This window comes from Primulina eburnea, chromosome 16 (assembly GCF_022965805.1).
Source record: "Primulina eburnea isolate SZY01 chromosome 16, ASM2296580v1, whole genome shotgun sequence".
Taxonomy (NCBI): domain Eukaryota; kingdom Viridiplantae; phylum Streptophyta; class Magnoliopsida; order Lamiales; family Gesneriaceae; genus Primulina; species Primulina eburnea.
The window spans coordinates 2,079,669-2,099,225 of record NC_133116.1 but is presented as its reverse complement, the minus strand read 5'-3'; the positions used below and the strand labels follow the sequence as shown (position 1 = coordinate 2,099,225).

General features: G+C 34.4%; 1 protein-coding gene and 1 pseudogene across 1 annotated transcript; one reads left to right on the top strand and one right to left on the bottom strand.

Moving 5' to 3' along the window:
* Positions 1 to 1,056: 1,056 nt before the first annotated feature.
* Positions 1,057 to 5,798, bottom strand: LOC140816825 (putative metallophosphoesterase At3g03305; annotated as a pseudogene).
* Positions 5,799 to 5,816: 18 nt separating this feature from the next.
* On the top strand, positions 5,817 to 19,539 carry LOC140816824 (endoribonuclease Dicer homolog 2-like). Its single transcript, XM_073176298.1, has 23 exons — positions 5,817 to 6,137; positions 6,561 to 6,650; positions 6,921 to 7,098; positions 7,433 to 7,546; positions 8,792 to 8,926; positions 9,470 to 9,554; positions 9,648 to 9,712; positions 10,430 to 10,570; positions 11,715 to 11,843; positions 11,919 to 12,048; positions 12,141 to 12,240; positions 13,018 to 13,213; positions 13,346 to 13,506; positions 13,725 to 13,940; positions 14,065 to 14,291; positions 14,403 to 14,674; positions 14,774 to 15,207; positions 15,312 to 15,415; positions 16,314 to 16,510; positions 17,518 to 17,727; positions 17,873 to 18,280; positions 18,388 to 18,666; positions 19,036 to 19,539. Exons 2-23 carry the CDS (start codon positions 6,592 to 6,594, stop codon positions 19,390 to 19,392), a joined length of 4,197 nt encoding a protein of 1,398 aa, XP_073032399.1. The 5' UTR covers positions 5,817 to 6,137; positions 6,561 to 6,591; the 3' UTR covers positions 19,393 to 19,539.
* The last annotated feature ends 18 nt before the right edge of the window (positions 19,540 to 19,557 follow it).

Below are 19,557 nucleotides of genomic sequence, written 5' to 3'. Positions count from 1 at the left end.
ATAATTTTATGTATAATATATGTATTTTTTTATGTGGATTTGTTGAATGGGACTACTATAATTTATAATTATGTTATGAATAAAATGTCATGTATGTTAAAAGGGAAACTGCATTTTTGGTCATACATATTTAAGTTTTTTACGATTTTTATCTTCTATTTTGTCAATTTTCAGTTTTAGTTATGCATCTCTCAATTTTGACAAATTTAGTCATTCTTTTTATTATCAGGAATGCGGATGTTACACTTCACACATCCACACTGTGTCGATGATACATCAATTCCACATCACTGTCACGTTGGGAAAAAAATAAAATAGCAAAAAAAAATATAGATGATTAGAACTAAAATTTTACAATATAAATAAAAAATCAGAAAAAAATAAATATATAAAATGAAAAATATAATTTCACGTGTTTTAATGAGAACACAGAATTGGTTGGAACACCTACCTACATGCAATTTGATGATCTATTTTTTTCTGGTTCCTACATTATATGTTTTTCTTCCCCTATGCCGATGGGCCCTCATCTCAGTACTGATAAATAAAAAATAAAAACATTGCCTTTTTAAAGCTACCTTAATTAGGCTGATACGTGCCCATTTCTATGCTGTTTATTTTGTATATTTAGACGTCCCCACAACGGGAAATTTGGCTTCAGTCCCCAGCCGTCTTTTTTCTTTGTTTTCAGTCCCTAGGTACTTTTTTAGTACCACATTTCCACATGAAATGTACCACATTTCCACATGAAGTGTATCACATTTTGTATGAAATAGTACCACAATTTTGTGGGTAGGGAATGAATGCAAAGAAATATTATGATTGGGGATTTTTAAATAACTTCCCCTCCCCACAACCCATAGGTCCATTTCAAGTGTACTTACGTGAATTATGTAAAATAATGAGTAGGTTTTTTTCCTCTCTAATTCGAAAGGAAATAATGAATAATTACTGTATCTGACACTATGAATTTGGGACTTCGATTGTACCAAAGAAAGCTCAACCTTGTTGACAGAGCAAAGTGACTCAAGTACGAAAGAAAATCACACCCCAAAGAAGAAAACTCCAGTTTTCTTATTACTTCTATAAGCAAACGTGTGTTCCTTCTTGACACAAGAAAGAAGGTTTACACTACAGGGAATTGAACAAAATTCGAGAACCGTCGAATATGACCAACTTGTATGATCAGTATTTGATATTTTACCTATTTTTGAGTACTTAACAATGATAATATTCTGCCAGCAAAATAGATTGAAGGAGGGTAAGGCCCTATGGAAAGGACATTTGTTCGTTCAAGTTTTCCTGGTTTTCCAGATGGTATTAGCCAACGATTGAGGAACTGCCAGGCTGTAGACTGAGAAAACGGATTCATCTCATACGCTTCATAAGAGCTCTGCAGTTCTGCATGAGTAAATGAAGAATTCCACCATGTTAGAAACAAAAAAAAAAAAGAAACAATTGAGACATTTATTATACAAATAATGAAAAAACGAGTTGTCAAATACAAAACTCTGCTCCACTTACGACACAACAAAAACATAACGAAGCAATTCTATCAAGTCAATATAACTGATCAAGAAAGTGTGGTCAAGAAACAAAAGCTTCAGCTTATCATCTACGATCATAGATAAACACAACACTGAGAAGCTACAAAACAAGATCTTCAAAAGGGAACATTTGAAATTTTTAGAAATATAATCCACTTCATTTTTTACTCATAAGAATTCCAAACAAACTCGTAGGAAACTCAGGAAACAATCAAATCAAGGCTAATATGAGACAGTTCGCAGAACTGATCATATAATTCAACTACAGGTTGGGTATGAAAGTGTAATTGGCAGATAAAAGAAACATGTATAATAATGGATCAGAAAATTAGAGTGAGACTACAAAACTCAAGGTTTGTTTTAATGCATTGGAAAACGTATAGCAGCTTCTTGCCAAAAAAATTATAGATTCAATAATTCCCATACTCAAATCAACCCATTTATTTTAATTTTTCAAATTCCAAGTCATTGATTAAGCACAGAAATCTACCTTTAAGTGTTTCCAACCGACGGCCAGAGATTAAAGCAGGAAAAATTTCCTAAGCCAGCGGTTAAGAAGAATCAGTTCTGATACTTTCTTGGTGCGATTGTTAGGAAATGCAGCTTCCTTGTTTTTGCCATCAGTCTCATCTTTCTTCTACTTGAAAGAGAAATAAGGTAATCATGATATAACCCCCTCTCAGCAACCAACATGATGATTGCAATAATTGCTGGCAAAAGTATAAAATAAAGATGTGGAAGCACTATCACCATCGCATCTGGAAATCCAAGAAAATCCATCTTTCCAAAATTATTAAATTTCAGAGCCACTCCTCGATAAGTCATGTATCCCAGTTCTCCACCTTCATTAAAAAATTGACCAGAAAACCAAGGGAACAACACAAGGTAAAACAAGTAACCTATCATACAGCACCATGCTACAGGAACATTGTGTATGTCTACCAAAATCCGAGCTGTTCCATTAACGAGGTGAATATCTTTTGGGAAATAAATCCTCAAAATATTCCATGGGGCACCATAGAGGTCACCACCGGATCCTTCCAGCTTTGTCATTAACGTCTCCATCACAATAAGAAGATTTCCAGAACTAGAGTCATAGATCCTAGCCACAACTGAGATAATTGGAGAAGTGGAGAAAACCAGAGCTCTGATTTCCAGGTAAGAAGCGTCTGCTGTCGCACATTGAAATAATTTTGAAGTAAACCTGGAGTCCAGAGGAAAAGTTGGCAGTATAATAGTTTTCTTGGCTCCTAACTTGAAGTCAATACCAACAAATGATATATGGCCATTATCAATTGCCAAAATGCGCATGGCTCTACTTTTTCTCCAATCACCCAATTACCATTCCCAGAATTCATTAAATTTTGTCGCACCATTCGAACAATTAGCTGCTTAATTGGAATAACTGTTTTGAACTTCGTTGATGATGACTTGAGTGGTACCTCTTAAAATTATTTCCAAATTTTGTGAGCAAATGCCCACATAAGTAGGCAGATAAAGAGTGCACGAGGAAGCTATCCTTCAGGGTCTTTCCAGACTTTGTGGCATCTGAAAATGAAAGAGGAAAATGCCCAAAGGATAACTTGGTAACAGGTTGAGATGATTGATAATCCCATTGCGAGAGTTCAGAATTTATATCAGTTAATAATAGTTGGGCCCAAAAACCAGATGGCATGGTGCTGTCAAACCCGGCAAAAATAAGTTTCCTTTTGCTCCTCTGGATAGCGCAAAAATATACATAAAGGATGAGAGATAAGCACGACGCTAATTAATGCCAAGTATTATTTATATCAACATTAGGTCAGTTATAATTAATTGCTAACGACGTATAGCAGACTACATTTAGTGTGATTCACAGAATTAAGCTCATGGTGTTAGAATTAATCAGCATATAATTCTAAATTCTTAAGTAATCCCTTCGTACGAAGAACTATGAAAAATAAACAATTCCAGAGATGATGACCAGGAACAGCAGAAACACAAATGGTGATAAATAATGGCTACGTAAGGCCGTCTCACATAATCAACCAATAAAATGCGGAGCCCATAAGTTATGGGACTCCATGTACGACTGTGCATGGTAGCTTAAAAAAAGGGAGAGTTAATCACCTACTTGAATTGTGATGCTATTGACATTTCCACTTCTTTTAAGAAGACCATTGAAACTGTATTTAGTGAAAAAATCATATGATCCACCAATGGATGGAACACCAAAGTTATCATGATTTCCTCGAACATTATAACAGATGCTCTCATTAAGCCAACTCCTCTTGACAACATCACACACAACTTTCTGTTATTCAATCCATTCCTCTTCATCTTGTTTCATAACCACTAAATCCTTGCTTTTGCCATCTGGTGGAGGTAGATAAGCGAAAATATTGTGTAGATCTTGAAAACTTGAGCATCAATTTGAAGAAATATGGTTGCAAATTATATTTGGAAATCTACACATACTAAAACGTGGAAAATATATAAAGTTTCCCAGTCGTAAAAACGACATTTACCCTTCAATTTTTTGTTTTTTTCTTTTGTCAAATGACAAAAAATAAATTTTACACTTTAATTAACAGTACTAATATTAAACACAAAATTTATGAATAAATAATAATGCCTTAACTTTTGAATTGTCCAAATCCACTTTTTAATTGTATCTTTGAGTTTTCTCTCTATTTTCAATTATACAATTGACACTATTTTTCTAGAAATTTCACTTTACATTTTAATCGCAAAATGAGCCTCCCTAATTGATATCTCTTAATTATATAAATTATTTCTTCTAATTACAATACTTTATTCTATAAATATTACATCATTATCAGGTTTTCTTTTATTATATATCATTAAAATGAGTCTCTTGAGTCATCTTACACCTCTCCATTGGTTCATCCCTTTTGAGGTTTCTCCCTTTAAAATGAACTGATGCTATGAAACCTACAAGAATAATGGTTCAAAACTTGCCATTTACCATTTGCTCGTCTCTCAACTCTCGCTTCTTTGTTCATTCCTCCCTTTATTACCAATTCCGGGAAAGGAGTCTTTTAAAGCCAATAATAAAAAATAAATAACAATCCATCATGGTCCATTGAGTAATTCGATAAAATTGAGTTCCAATGCATTAAAAGAGTAATTAAGAATCATATCCAAAGTATTTCATGTCAAATATCGAGATAAGCTCCCCCCCACTTTACCCCTAAGTTGAAAGGGGCTCGGTGGCAAAGACAACTTGTGACCAAAGCATTTTCCCATTAAGGTGAAAAAAGACAACGTTGGCGTCCCTTTCATTAATGCTTAAATACATTCATGGTCAAATTTAACTAATTAACAAAGTTGCTACTGTAAACTGATAAACCACGCCTTAATGAGAATTTTTTTGTTCATTTCTCATTTATACTTGCTTCATCTTCGGTTTTATTATGTTATTGTAACTACTTATTTCTTGTTGAGTACCTTTCAAGCTTTAAAGATCTATACTCATTTCTATGGCATTCTTGCTCTTTATAAGTGTTTCAGGACTCATTATCAATGAGTTCACCTTCTTTCAAGAAAATACAAAACTTCAGTATTTTCCACTGTCAAACCCCTCAAGGCTCGAATAATACACAAATAACTTCCTGACCCAAAATCTGATCACTCAAAAAGTTAGCTCCCACAAACAATGACTCCCAAAGTCCAAATGGATGATATCAACCCAACCAAAAGAAAAATGATAAAAAGGACACTTCCACTTCCAAAATCTACAATTCATAAAACTAAACCTCGAAAAAAAAGTAAAACAAATGCACACCAAAGTAACTTAATAAGAGCAACACACCTGTGAGATCACCCGTGAGGAGGACCAAAGCAGGCTTGATGAATGAAAGGGTGGGTCCAACCATTTCCCTGAAGTCGTGAGCTCTGTCAGGGTGGTGCACACTAAAATAGAGATCAGACAGCTGCACCACCCACGCCAAATCCTCTGGCCCATTCTTCAGCTCAATCGTTTCGCTTGCTTCCGATGTCCGGAATGGGGCTGTAAAGATTACAAGGAAAATGGCGATCGGTATCACAATCCCCATTCCTTCCACACTCTCCCCTCTCATTTTACTTCCCTCTGGCTCGCTGTCAATGTCATCCTCGATCAAACGGAACCAACTTGTTTTCTTGATTGGGTTCGGCCCTCAGCCCGGTATTAACAGGCCATAAAGCCCATACCGCAGGCCCACTAACATCTCATCAACCAAAAGACTTGCTGTACAAGTATCAATAAAGGCAAAGGGACGACCCCACTTGAATGCTTTTCAGAAAACGGGAACCCGTTAACCCCAAAGGCTTCCCGCATAAATCATAATCCTCACTCTCCGCTTTAAAGACTCCTCCTTTCGACTGCACGAAAGGGGAAATGACAATCAGTCTTCGTTTTTTTCTCGGTTTACTTCAAAGAGGCAATATTTTGCAGTCACGTAATATATCACGTTAAAGTTTACCTCTTTCAACAATATTTCCCCATTGATAACACAAAGAAAGATCCTTCTTACGACGCCACTTACTCGTCGATCGTCTTCATATTTATGTGCCTGTTTTTGCTCTCTAATTATCTCAAACTGTTCGGTGAGTTCTTTAAATTCTATTGTCTCTATGTTTTTGAGTGTCAGTAGGCAAGAACGTAGTTTGTTAAGCTAAGCTTCTTTATGCGTGTATTTTATTATTTTGCTAATATGCGTGTTTAGATGAGTTTTTATTCTTGTCTTCCTATCGCTGTCGCCTGTTGCCATAAATTTTTTGGTTTCTCTTAAATCAATGAAATATCGTACATTTAACTTCTAAAAACATCGATTTTTGTTTTCCTTACTCGAAATATTTGCTGAAAATATTTGTTACAGCTATGAGGCTGGAGCACATGTGCCAAGTTTGAAGTCTATAAACTTTAGCCCTTGCACTTTGTAACAGATGGCTTCTTGATTTTTCATAACTGGATTCAATGAAATGTTGATTACTTGATTTTGATATTCTTTTCTTGTAATTTTGTGACAGTAAAGAGGAAAGGATTACAGAGAGAATTATTATGGCCATCGATGGAGGTAGCCAGCAACTCATGGCCGATTTTTTTCCTGTTGCCAGAAGGTAGTTTATCACTATCATTTTCTTTATGAGCAAGGTACATCGTTGATCATTAGATGCATAAAAGACAGCAGCATCAACCGTTATATTCTTATTCAATTTTAAATGAAAATGCATCCTGTAAATTGAAGCTAAATGCATGGAAAAAATTTGCCTTGATTTAATGTTAAAATCGCTTGGTGGTCCTGCTAGAAAGATGGAAACACCTAAAATTAAAGCTGCTAAGCTCACCATTTTCCTACTCGATGAAGTGTTTCTCAAACCTGTTTGCAGTTATCAGTTGGAAGCCTTGGAGAAAGCCCTAAAACAGAATACAATTGTTTACTTGGAGACTGGTAGTGGAAAAACTCTCATTGCGATCATGCTCCTCCGCAGCTACGCTCACCTCCTCAGAAAGCCTTCACCATTCATAGCAGTTTTTTTGGTCCCTACCGTTGTTTTGGTTGCTCAAGTATGTGATTGATTCTGAATTTACATTGACATTATAATAAAGTCCTATTTATCCGGTTAGGATGGAAAATTTAGTTTTGAGGAAGGGTTTTAATCGAAACTGTTGGAATTTAGGTCAATATTACCACATTCATTTATTGTAAAATGAAAGGATTTAGTACGGCATTTGGAGCATATGATTTTTCATTTGTTTTGCTAAGAAGCTCTGTATCTTTTAGAGTCTATTACTTTGAAGCCTAGAGATGTTCCTGATTGCAACAGTTTTACGTAATTGTACTTCCAATTTTCAGTACCAAGATTTTTGGAGTGTTAACTTCTGACTTTGATGCTATCAGCAAGGTGAATCAGTGGCAATGCTCACTGACTTGAAAGTGGGCATGTACTATGGCGAGTTAGGCGTTGATTACTGGGATGCTGTCGAATGGAAGTTGCAAAAGAATAAAAATGAGGTTTGCTTGACTTCATTATCTGCTGTTGATTTATTTAATTTATCGTTAATTTATTTAATATGTATAGATCGTGATTCATGTATTCGTGGGATATTGTTCGAGGTGGTTGAAATTTTGGTGATGGTTTTAAAGTAACTCAGGGAGATAATAATTAATTGTACGTGATAGTTGCTTGTGTAATCACTTTATACCTTAAAAGTAAATTTTTTAATCCCCTCAAAATTGCGCCTAAGAGCGTCTCCTTGGCTTATGATCAGGATGGTCCACTCCTGCATGCACCGGTCAATGTTGTTTTTACTTGTTTGGCACCATTTTATTCTGACAACGACTAGTCCAGTATAAAGCACAACATTTGCCACCATAAATTTAAAACACCTAATTCTCTTTTTTGATGCTAACCGGCATCCTTACAGCTTTGAACAACTATGTCAACACCAGTTTGGCCATTTTTCGGTTTTCTTCTTGTTTGACCTGATTTCTCCATGTCCTTTATAATTGCTCCATTTTGTTTTCTACAAATGACAATTGCACAACACTGAAATTTTTGTAGTAAATAGGATTATTGCTTAAATTAATCATGTATTGCACCAGTATTTCTATATAGATTATGCATAAAATTGTCTTGTTGCTTATTCAAACAAAGATTTTGATTCACATCCTCTGAGAATTTATATACGATGTTTTTCAATTTTCGTAATAGAAACTTTTGAACACATTTGTCTAGTCTCACGAAGTCAGTTTGTTTCAATTATTCTTTAGAATAATATAATAATTCATCTGGGAATTCTGTAACTTATCTGTATAGCTTTTGTGTTGAAGAAACTAACAATGAGTAAATGGTTATCATGAATATGAAATGGATTACTTATGGTTGCATGCATGCTTTCAGGATGCTTACATAACTCGAATGTTTTTTGTTTAAAAAAAAACTCTTGAAGTTTTATTAATTTTTTTCTATGTGTAACACATTGACATGACAAAATACGCTGGTTGTCTCTGTACCTCTTCTACCATTCACTGTCATGTTCTATGTGTTATCTTATCAGTTGGTTTAGTGTTATTTTCACGGAATAGGAAAACATCTTCATTTATTTCTGTTTATTTAAAAATGAGAATTATATTGGTCTACAAATGTGATCTGTCTAATAAACAGAAATTATTCAAGGCATCCCTTGAACACTCATATCCAAAAATTAATATCTGCATTCTGCTCTTCATGTCATTTCTCTATGTTTCATGTTTCAGGTGCTTGTGATGACACCACAGATCTTGCTTGATGCCTTGAGGCACAGCTTTTTGAGACTCGATCAAATAAAAGTTCTAATATTTGATGAATGCCATAATGCAAGAGGCAAACACCCATATAGTTGTATTATGACGGTAAAATACTTATTTCATTCGGGCCATTTGGTTAATCCATTGATCTTTTCTCTTGAAAACAAATTTTAGATCCATGAGACTGGTAAGGTGTTGTGGTAGGACATAAAACATAATGCAAGGTTGATCATCAGCCACCCAAGCCATGTGATTAATATATTAAATTTTTTACAATGGTCTTAGATTGAATATCTTCCTTTTACTCAAATTATTAGGAGGTTCAATCAATTATTTCCAAAAGGTCGTGATGAATATGATGTTTCATAATTGTAATTTCCATATGACCTATTCATCCTTATATTTCAAAACGGAGGACTTAGCAAACATACAGAAAACCTAGTGGCAAAATTTAAAAGTAAAATACAATATGCATCTGGTTGAAATCATTTGAATATATATGTTCATGGTTTTTTTTTTGTTGATCTAGAATGGATATCATATGAAAACCTCATTGTGCCTGATCTTCCTGTTATGGCCCCACCCTGCTGGATTTTCTGTGATCTATAATGTCTCGGTTATCTAGTTAAAAGAACAATATTCTTGCAGGAATTCTATCACCGTGAACTCTCATCAAATAATCCACAGCTTCCTAGAGTTTTTGGGATGACGGCTTCGCCGATAAAGGCTAAAGGTATGTATAATATATTTCGTGTTTAAATATTATTTGATATATAAAATTCACTGCTCTTGACCTTTTGCGATGTTGTGTGTTGAAATTATGCAGCTCTAAGTTCAAGATCTGCCTACTGGGAACAGATTAGTGAACTTGAAAGTCTTATGAATTCTAAGGTGTTGTCCTGTTACTCTATGCTTTTACTTATCGATTAATGGAAGTAAACTTAGGTTGTGCTTGGATAAAAGGATTTGAAACTATGGATTTTAGCTATTTGGTTGTTTGGATGAATTTTTATCGGATGAATTTGAATTCCATTCTTAACGTGTGTAAATGCAGTGAGTTATGATGACTTCGAAATCCACCAGGTTGAATGTCATTTCGAATCAACCCTTCAAATATGTCCTCAAATCAAATCCTATTGCGCCCTTGCAGTTGAAGACGTAGATTACGATAATTGATATATTTTAGCTTTCTATAATTTTGTGGTATTCAAAATATGCTTTTTTAAAAACAAGTAGCTTGGCTAGAATTCTTTGTTTCTTTTTACTAATGTGTATGTGGACTGATTCTATCTCCTTGAACCTTGAGTACTCAGTTCTTATGTAGCATGCACTAGTATGCACCATCATCTCCTTGAACATACTTCTTTACCTCTAATTTTTTCTGGTCCTCCTCAAACACAACATACTCAAGTATGTAGAGAATATGATGCTGAATTTGTTAATTGCAAGTTAGAAGGTTGGCTCTTGATAACATTACTATATTCACTAGTAAATATTTTATATTCTATACACGCACTTCCATGTTTAGTTGTTACATTGATTAGAAATATCATTTGGCAATACTTTTTCATTGTGACTGTCAGATTTACATGTCTATTTATAATTTAGGTTTTCACATGTAAATCGGATTCAGTTTTATCTCAGTATGTCCCATTTTCAACCCCTAAAGTGAAGATATACAGGAAAACAGGGGTACCTCACACTGTTTGTGCACGCATTGCTGGTGATCTGAGCAGGCTGATAACGAAGGTATACACATATATTTCAATAAATGTGTACTAAATTGTTTTGTGATGCAGCACAAGTTTAAAATGTTTTCATATTATTGATTTCCTATTATAAGATTATTATATTTCGGTATTAAGATTTTCTATATATGGTATTAGGATTTCTGTATTTTAATTATTCCATCTTTTAGTTGCATTAGAACTATATATATAGGTCTATTATTTGCAAAAAATTAATTCATCCAGAATTTATAATATTTCAATTTCATATTGTTTTACGCAATTGAGTTGAGTTTTATTGTTTCATTTGAAACATCCCTTCTGCAACATTTTTCTCAATGAAGGTGTATACACTTCCCATAATAGGTAGTAATATCTCATCCTTTGAGAAAGATATGGTTGATTTATTTGCCGATGATCCAGTTTACATTGAACGGTGTTTACAAGATAAATGGATGAAAATAATACATCCAAATAATTTTAAAGGTAGGTTGGAATAACTCCAAGTTTCGGGAAATTCTTTTTGAGAATTTCAAGAGATGTAACATATTTAAGAACTCAGTAGACTTCCTGTTAATCAAATATGAAAATATTAAAACAGCATCACCCAAAAATACTTAGGGAAATTCTTTGAGCTTGAGACTAGGAGTTTTTGGTTTGGGTCTCGAAGAAGGGGTGGACTCAAACACAATGTTAGACATGGTAATTAGTACTGAAAGTCAGATGGCTTTCCAAAAAAATGAAGTCTAGGATGCCAAGTATAGAAATACAAATTGCAAGGTATGGCAAAATCTGTATACTTCTGTGAAAAGAATGATTCTCCGAGCTTTACTTAAATATAAAAGACAAGGAGCTAAAATAGCAAACTACAGGACTTGCACTAGCAAAGAATTATGTCGTTGTTTATTCATATTTACGGTTCAGTCTATGCTAGACCTGATATGCAAAAACATCAGTTGATTTTCTGAATTCAAATAAAAACATTGTGGGTTCACAAGAAGATCAAGTGATATTCTTGTATTAAAACACACCAGGTGTGCTTGGTATAGCATAGACCGAACCCATATTTACACTTATTATCATATCCCCATTCAACATAAACCAAAACTGCGATTTTTGAACTACTATTTCTTCTATTATTAATGTTTACTCTGTAAATATTTCAGCACGAACTTTCTCTCCATGGACCGAATATCTCAACATCTGATTTAGAGTCTGCAATAAAAAGATTGCATAAGCTTCTATCAACCTTCAGATTTTGTTTAGAGGAGCTGGGGATTTGGTTAACCTTGAAGGTATATATTTGGAACATGCTTAAATATTTAGTGTTGTGATACTTGATACTGAAACATACTCCTGTTTTGAAACAGGCAGCAGAGGTTTTCTCTCTTGAGGAAGCAGACATCTTGTCATGGGGTAGACTGGACATATCTGGTGAGACTGTCCTTGGGGCTTTCAGTTTGGATGTTGTTCAGGTCTTATCTGCATTTTTTCCAGCTGGTATTATTTTAGAGTTAATCCAGTCTATTTTTATGCTTAAGCTTCCTAGTTTTGTCTTTTTTGAATTGGGTAATTTTCTTGCTTCTTCTTAGATCCAAATTGGTCAGTTCGACATGATATAATAGCTAATGTGAAGGCAGGGTATCTTACATCTAAGGTTTTGTGCCTCATTGACACTCTTCTTGAGTACAGGTGTGCTGATTTTTGTCATCATATGAAATTCTTGAGATGTGTTAGTATTTGCTTATATTTATTCATACTTTCAGATTTAACAATGGTGGCCCATGATGATTGGAGTGAGATATTTTAAATATTTAAAATGCAATATATTGATTAAAAGGGAAAGTTAAAAATTTTTTCCTTCAATTTACAATTTTTTCACTTTTGATCATGTTAATAATGAATTTACATTTTTAGTTCTGTAATTTTTATTTTTCCCACTTTTGGTCCTACTTTGACTGGAGTCCATCATGTTTGTCGGTAAAAAAAAACCAAAAATACAAAAACATACAAGCTAAAGGACCAAATGAAAAGCATATACACGATATAGGACTTAAAATGAAAATTCATAGTAACATGATCAAAAATGAAAAAAACATGCAAGTTACACAACTATAATTGAAAATTCATTGTTAACAAGACTAAAAATAGAAAAAGTGTAAATTACTTAACAAAAAATATGATTCTCTCTTATTAAAATAGTGTATAAATATAAACTATTTTTGGGAATTGTTAAATTAAATTGAATTGAATGATTATATGGACAAATGTAGAAACTGATTGAAATATATTTTTGGGAATTATTGCAAATCAGCTGATGATATATGATTTTATTTTGTAAAATGAAAAATTGGTTTGTGGGATGAAAAACAAATGTTGCATTAGTCTATATTTGTTTCTTAATGTCATAAATTTGGTTGAGAGCTTCTCAAGTACTTTTTATTTTCTTTTGTAACAATGTTTGACCAGGGATATGAAGAATTTGAGGTGCATAGTGTTTGTTAAGAGGATTGTTACAGCCATCGTTATTTGCCATCTGCTGAATGAGTTGCTTCCTGAATTAACTGGGTGGAGTGCAGAATACACAGCAGGGAACAATTCCCGGTTTCGGTCTCAGAGTAGGAAAGAACAGAACAAAATTGTGGATGAATTCCGCAATGGAACTGTAAGGCTTGTTCGTATATGTATTTGTGGTTTCTCATTTAGGCTTTGGGTTTTTCGGGGACATGTTCTCCTTTCTGACTTGTCATTCTGGATATTATTTTAAGCCAATGTTCTTCGCATCATAACTTTTCAGGTTAACATTATTATTTCCACTTCTATGCTCGAAGAGGGATTAGATGTGCAAAGTTGCAATCTTGTTATAAGATTTGATCCCTCTGCCACTATATGTAGCTTTATTCAATCCCGTGGGCGTGCTCGAATGCAGAACTCAGATTTTGTGTTAATGGTGGAAAGGTGAGCTCAATTGCTTAAATTAAATAAACTAGGAGAGAAATATCAACTGTTGGTTCCTTGTCAGATTCCTCCATAAAATTTCATTTACTTTAAATGAACCTCTGGGCTTGTTAATTACAGTTGCAGCTTCAGGCTTCAGTGTATTCATAAAATATATTGGGAACAAAATAGGTCACTGCTTGATTTTTTTCCTCATTGATGTAAGCTTCATGTTGCAGTGAAGACACATCGGCTCTCTCTCAGGTGAAGAACTATTTGGCCGGTGGGGAGATGATGCGAAGCGAGTGTTTGAGCCATGCTGATTTTCCTTGTGAACCACTTGGTCAAATGTATAGCGAACCATGCTATGAAGTTAAAACCACTAGAGCAATTGTGAATTTGAGTTCTAGCGTGTCATTGATTTACTTCTATTGCTCGCGGCTACCTTCTGATGGGTTAGCATCCCCATCTTTGTGCCTGCACATTCCAACATTACTTTTCTTAATGCTCATAGTATAAATACTCAAAATTGAGAAATAGCTTATTTGCTAAGATTGCTTCTTTGTTCTTGATTCTTAGGTACTTCAAACCTTATCCTCATTTTAAAATTTTTAAAGAGGTGCAATCTTGCACACTGCTACTTCCCAATAGCTGCCCAATACCAATTGTTGAGGTTCAGGGAAGTATCAAAGTTCTAAAGCAACTAGCTTGCCTGGAAGCTTGCAAGCAACTGCATCAGGTTGGTGAACTGACAGACAATCTTGTGCCAAATACTCTGGAGGAAGAAGCAGACACGCAGGAATCTAGTACTGTTCTTTTATAGTTTTCATTTTCTTGGATTAAACGTTGTCATCCACCCTCAGATCAAAATTGTAAGATGTTTTCTGTCTCAAGTGTTAATTTATCTGAATGTACAGGATGTGAACCTTATGCTGAGGATCACGCGAAGTACTTCCCACCAGAATTAGTTCACCCTCAAGAGATAGGTTCTCAAACATTGTACCATTGTTATTTAATTGAGCTGAACCCAAACTTTCAAGATGAAGTCAAGCTTCAAGATATTGTGCTGGCTGTCCCGACCAGACTTGGATATGATCTGGAAATGATTGACCTTGACTTAGAGGCGGATAGGGGGAAAATAATAATGAGCTCAAAATACCTAGGATGTTTAAGATTAACTTCTGCACAGGTAATTGACATATTCTGACTGATGACAGGTGCACAGTTTAGCAGGTACCATGTGATAGATTTTCAGAAAGCTAATTGCATTTTGAAACTTTAATGGCAGATTTCTCTGTGTCGGAGTTTCCAAATAATTCTTTTCAGGGTTCTTCTTAATCAGAACTTTAACCAGCTTCATGAAGACATCGATCAATGTTCTCTGAGCAATGGTTCTCGAATTTTCAATTACCTTCTTTTCCCATCTACAGGCTCAAGCGAAAACTTATCTGTTGATTGGAAATGTGTCACCTCTGTTCTATACCTGAGCGATGGGTCTTTGGATAAACACAATGACTGTTTTGCGACCAGAGATCAAGGGCATTATGTGCACACAAAGAATGGTTTGGTTTGTAGTTGCATGTTAGAAAATTCCTTGGTATGCACGCCTCATAATGGCTTAATGTACTGCATATCTGGAACTTTGGATGGTTATGATGGCAATTCAAATTTTGAACTAAGAAATGGAGAGGTTCTTTCTTACAAAAAATATTATGAAAAGAAGTGAGCATCTTTCTTTTTAAAGAAACAACTATTTTTTGAACTTGGAACCTTATGTGAACCTTATATGGTGAAGCTAAATGCATATAATAAACTAATGGTTTCAGACATGGGATCAAGTTGCAATTTGAAGGAGAGACTCTTCTTTATGGAAAACGGATGTTTACGGTGCATAACTACCTGCAGAGATGTAGAACTCATAGGTCAAAAGGTACCTGACTTTTGATATGTGTCTAGATGACACTTTTCCCCTATCATCACCTCAACTGATACTAATGTAGACACAAATTAATATTAGTATATACCATCTTGAATTATTGGCATTTCAAATTAGTCCTTTATTTTAAAAACATTATGTGTTGTCATTGTTTCCAGTTTTTACTAATTGGTTATCCTTTACCTCATGTAGTTTATTAAAGCATATAGTTCCTTTAGAGGCTCTAGCTTCAATATCGTGTTCCATTTGTGCATTCTATTATATCAAATTCAAAAGTTTTGAAAGTATTTCTGGAAAGGTTGTTCAGATTGTATTTGGTATGAAATATTTGTATTAGTTGAATATTAGGTTCACTGCCAATTCTCTTAGCAAATTAATTAATTTTGTGCTTGATAACATGTATTTATGTTAGAAAATTTGAACGCCTTAAGATGCTGAGGCCATGCCAATGATGAAAAATAATTTTACCTGCTTTCACTTAAAAAATATTTCCTTTAGAACAGTAATCAAGCTGAAGCTTTAACTTTATTACAAAAAAAAAAAAAGAAAGAAAATAAGTTTCTATCTTCAGTACATGAAGTTTATTCAGATAAAGGGCGGCAAGAAATTTTGTGCGCAAGTTAGTGACATTTGGTTTGAATTCGTGATTAAGTCAAAATAGTTAGTTATATTCAAGAAGAAAATACCTAGTGCTCCCCCCAATATTCAATGTCATATGCTCCTGTCAAACATTTGAAACTTTCAGATGATGTGATTATTTTACAGTTCCCATTTTATTTTGGTCTCTCACCCTCTTAGTGTATGAAAAATGGCTATGATTAACCCAAACCTTGTGAGATAGGTTGTATCTGTAATGTTTTGCTGATTGGCTTTTTTTTTTATTTGGATGCAGAGCCAAGTAACAGTTCATATGAGTTGCCGCCTGAGCTCTGTTTCATAATCATGTCGCCCATTACCATTTCTACATTTTTTTCTTTCTCGTTCATTCCATCTATCATGCATCGGATAGAGTCATTGCTTATAGCTGCGAACTTGAAAAGTTTACATATGGATTTCTGCACGCCAAATATAGTTATTCCAACCCTTACGGTATGGGTTTACTCTCAGTTTATCGTTTCTGAATTAATATTCCATTATGACCGAGCTAGATTATTTGGGGATGTTGAAGACATGCCTAATCTACCATTCCGGGTACATGTTCAGGAGAATAAGATTGGTGGATTTCCACTTTGATTTTAATTTTTTGACCTACATAAATGTTTTCCAATTTTATGTCACTATAATTCATTAAACATTGTAAATTTGAGATTGATGTTGATCAAAAGGAAATGTGATGACAATCCATGGTCACTTAATCTTGTTTTCACTTTACTCGACAAAATTCTATCTCAGGTTATATTAGAGGAATAAATATAGGCCATAGGAAGTATCTCACCCAGGGAACGAACAACAATTCATCCCTTAAAATTCTCTTATAACTACAAAATATGCAGTCAGATTTCCCTAAGGTTGCTATTGGAACGGAAAATTTGGATTTGAGAGAGGATTTGGAATGGCTATACGTTAGGATGAACCTGAAATCTATAATAATAACTCAAAAATAAATAGTTTGGATCTGAAATCCATTGTCAAGTAATTTTACTTAAAAAAACCAATTTATTTGTTATTATAGATTTGAAATTATTGTGGTCAAATCCATCCATCCATCCAAATGCAGAATGGATGGAGTTATTTGGATTTTGAAGAAGATTTCATATGCATCTTAGCATGCATTTGAAATCTATAGATTTGAAATGATTAGGTTGAGGAGTGGATTTGAAAGTCAAGCAAAACGTAGTATTGATTATTGAATCAACAAAAGGGCTTTCAAATAATTTAGTCTAATTATGAGCCAAATGAAATTTGAAATCAAATGCAACTCAAGTGATTTTCTCAAAATATAGAATTCGAGCTCTGTAAAATATGGTGTTTCTAAATTTGGTCGCACCTGCCAAATAAGTAATATTATTCGGTAAGATGAGTTATTTTTGCTTAAATTACTGTTACTTTCTGGCTTTATTTGAACTACAACTTCTTGCCAATTTGTTTGAATTCAGATTTTGGAAGCAATCACAACAAAGAAATGCCAGGAGAAGATTCATTTAGAATCACTGGAGACCCTAGGAGACTCTTTCATCAAATATGCTACTAGTCAGCAGCTTTTCAAAATGCATCAAAATAATCATGAAGGCCTTCTTAGCACTAAACGAGAGAAAATAATTTCTAATGCTAACTTGTGCAAGCTGGGATGTGTCCGCAAAATTACGGTAATCTTATAGATTCATGATTTATCTTTTGATTTCTATTGGAAATCACCAATAAGGAATAAAGATCTAGTATTCGCTTATCGTATATTATCTTATGATTGATGGTTCCAGTTAGTTTTTTAAATAAAATTTATTCCAAGTCTAGGGTTTTATACGCAACGAACCCTTTGATCCCAAAACATGGATAATTCCTGGTTCCTATTCTGCAAACCATGCATTAAAAGAGGAGCTGGTTTCATCTAAAAAAATCTTTAGCAAGGGTAGCAGGAAGATAAAGAGTAAGACGATTGCTGATGTTGTTGAAGCATTAGTTGGTGCATTTCTTAGAACTGGTGGTGAAATGGTTGCTCTGTCCTTCATGGCATGGCTTGGCATCGATGTTGATTTTGTCAATGTACCTTATACGAGGCACTTTCCCGTAAATCCAGAGCGTCATGTCAACGTGAAATTTTTCGAGTCTCTTCTGAATTACCAGTTCCATGATGTTTCTCTTCTTGTTGAAGCTCTGACTCATGGGTCTTACATGCTGCCTGAGATTCCACGATGCTATCAGGTTAGATTTAGTATCATTGTTTTAGATTGAAAAATATTTTAATTAGATTTCAACCGTAATCATATCATACGGTTGCTGATCCTGATCAATATTTACTTTTTCTTTAGCGCTTAGAATTTCTCGGTGATGCGGTGTTAGATTATCTTATTACGTTGCACCTTTACTGCAAATATCCTGGCCTATCTCCTGGACTTCTAACTGATCTGAGATCAGCATCCACGAACAATGATTTCTATGCTCAGTCAGCAATCCAGGTTGGACTACACAAGCATATTCTTCATGCTTCACAAGCGCTTCATTGCCAGATCGTTGAAACTGTGAAGAATTGTGAGCAATCATTCCCCGTCTCAGCGTTTGGTCAGGAATCAGAGACCAGTTTTCCAAAGGTATTCATTAGTCCTACGTTTTCCAAGCTAAATGATAACTGGCATTACACATACTTTTATCATGGTATGGGATTGGATACAGAACCATTTGTTTTTATTAAATACTTAAATAAATATTCATTACCTATAATTTCCTGACTAATATCACAGAAATCTTTGCTAATTGTCAAAAGGGGACCTACATTTTCAAGTATTTGATAGTTCTTTCCATATCATTAAAATCAGGGGCATCCCCCCTTGCACAAAATCATTAGAATTATGCCTTGTATCCATATTGCTTTCTCTCCTAGGCCTGCCTCGGAATAAATTTTAATCAATCATCTGGCTTTTTGATCTGTATTACCTTTGTTACCTTTGTTACTTATACAGGTACTTGCCGATGTCATAGAATCTGTGGCCGGGGCTATCCTTGTTGATTCCGGCTACAATAAGGAGATAGTATTTCAAAGTCTCAGACGACTTATTGATCCCTTGATTACACCTGATACACTGACGACCCACCCTATCAGAGAGTTGACCGAGTTATGTCAAAAGGAGCAGTATACACTCAAGAAGCCTGTCGTTTCTCACCAGAATGGGGTTGCATATGTTACAGTAGAGGTTGAAGCCAATGGAATGCTGTACAGAGAATCGAGAACTGCAGCAGATAGAAAAACAGCCAAGAAACTTGCACACAAAACTGTGTTGGAATCCCTTAAAGAAAGCATGGGGTCTTGTTCACGATAGAAATATTGTATTACCATAGTTAAACAGAAACTGCTGTTGAGGTGATTTTTGATTTTTTGTCACTTGCTAACGCTTTTTTTCATTTTTGTTGAATTATTGTGTAACTTTTTTTTAAATTTCATAAACACCAACCAATTTAAAATAAAACATGATCGAGTCTTGATT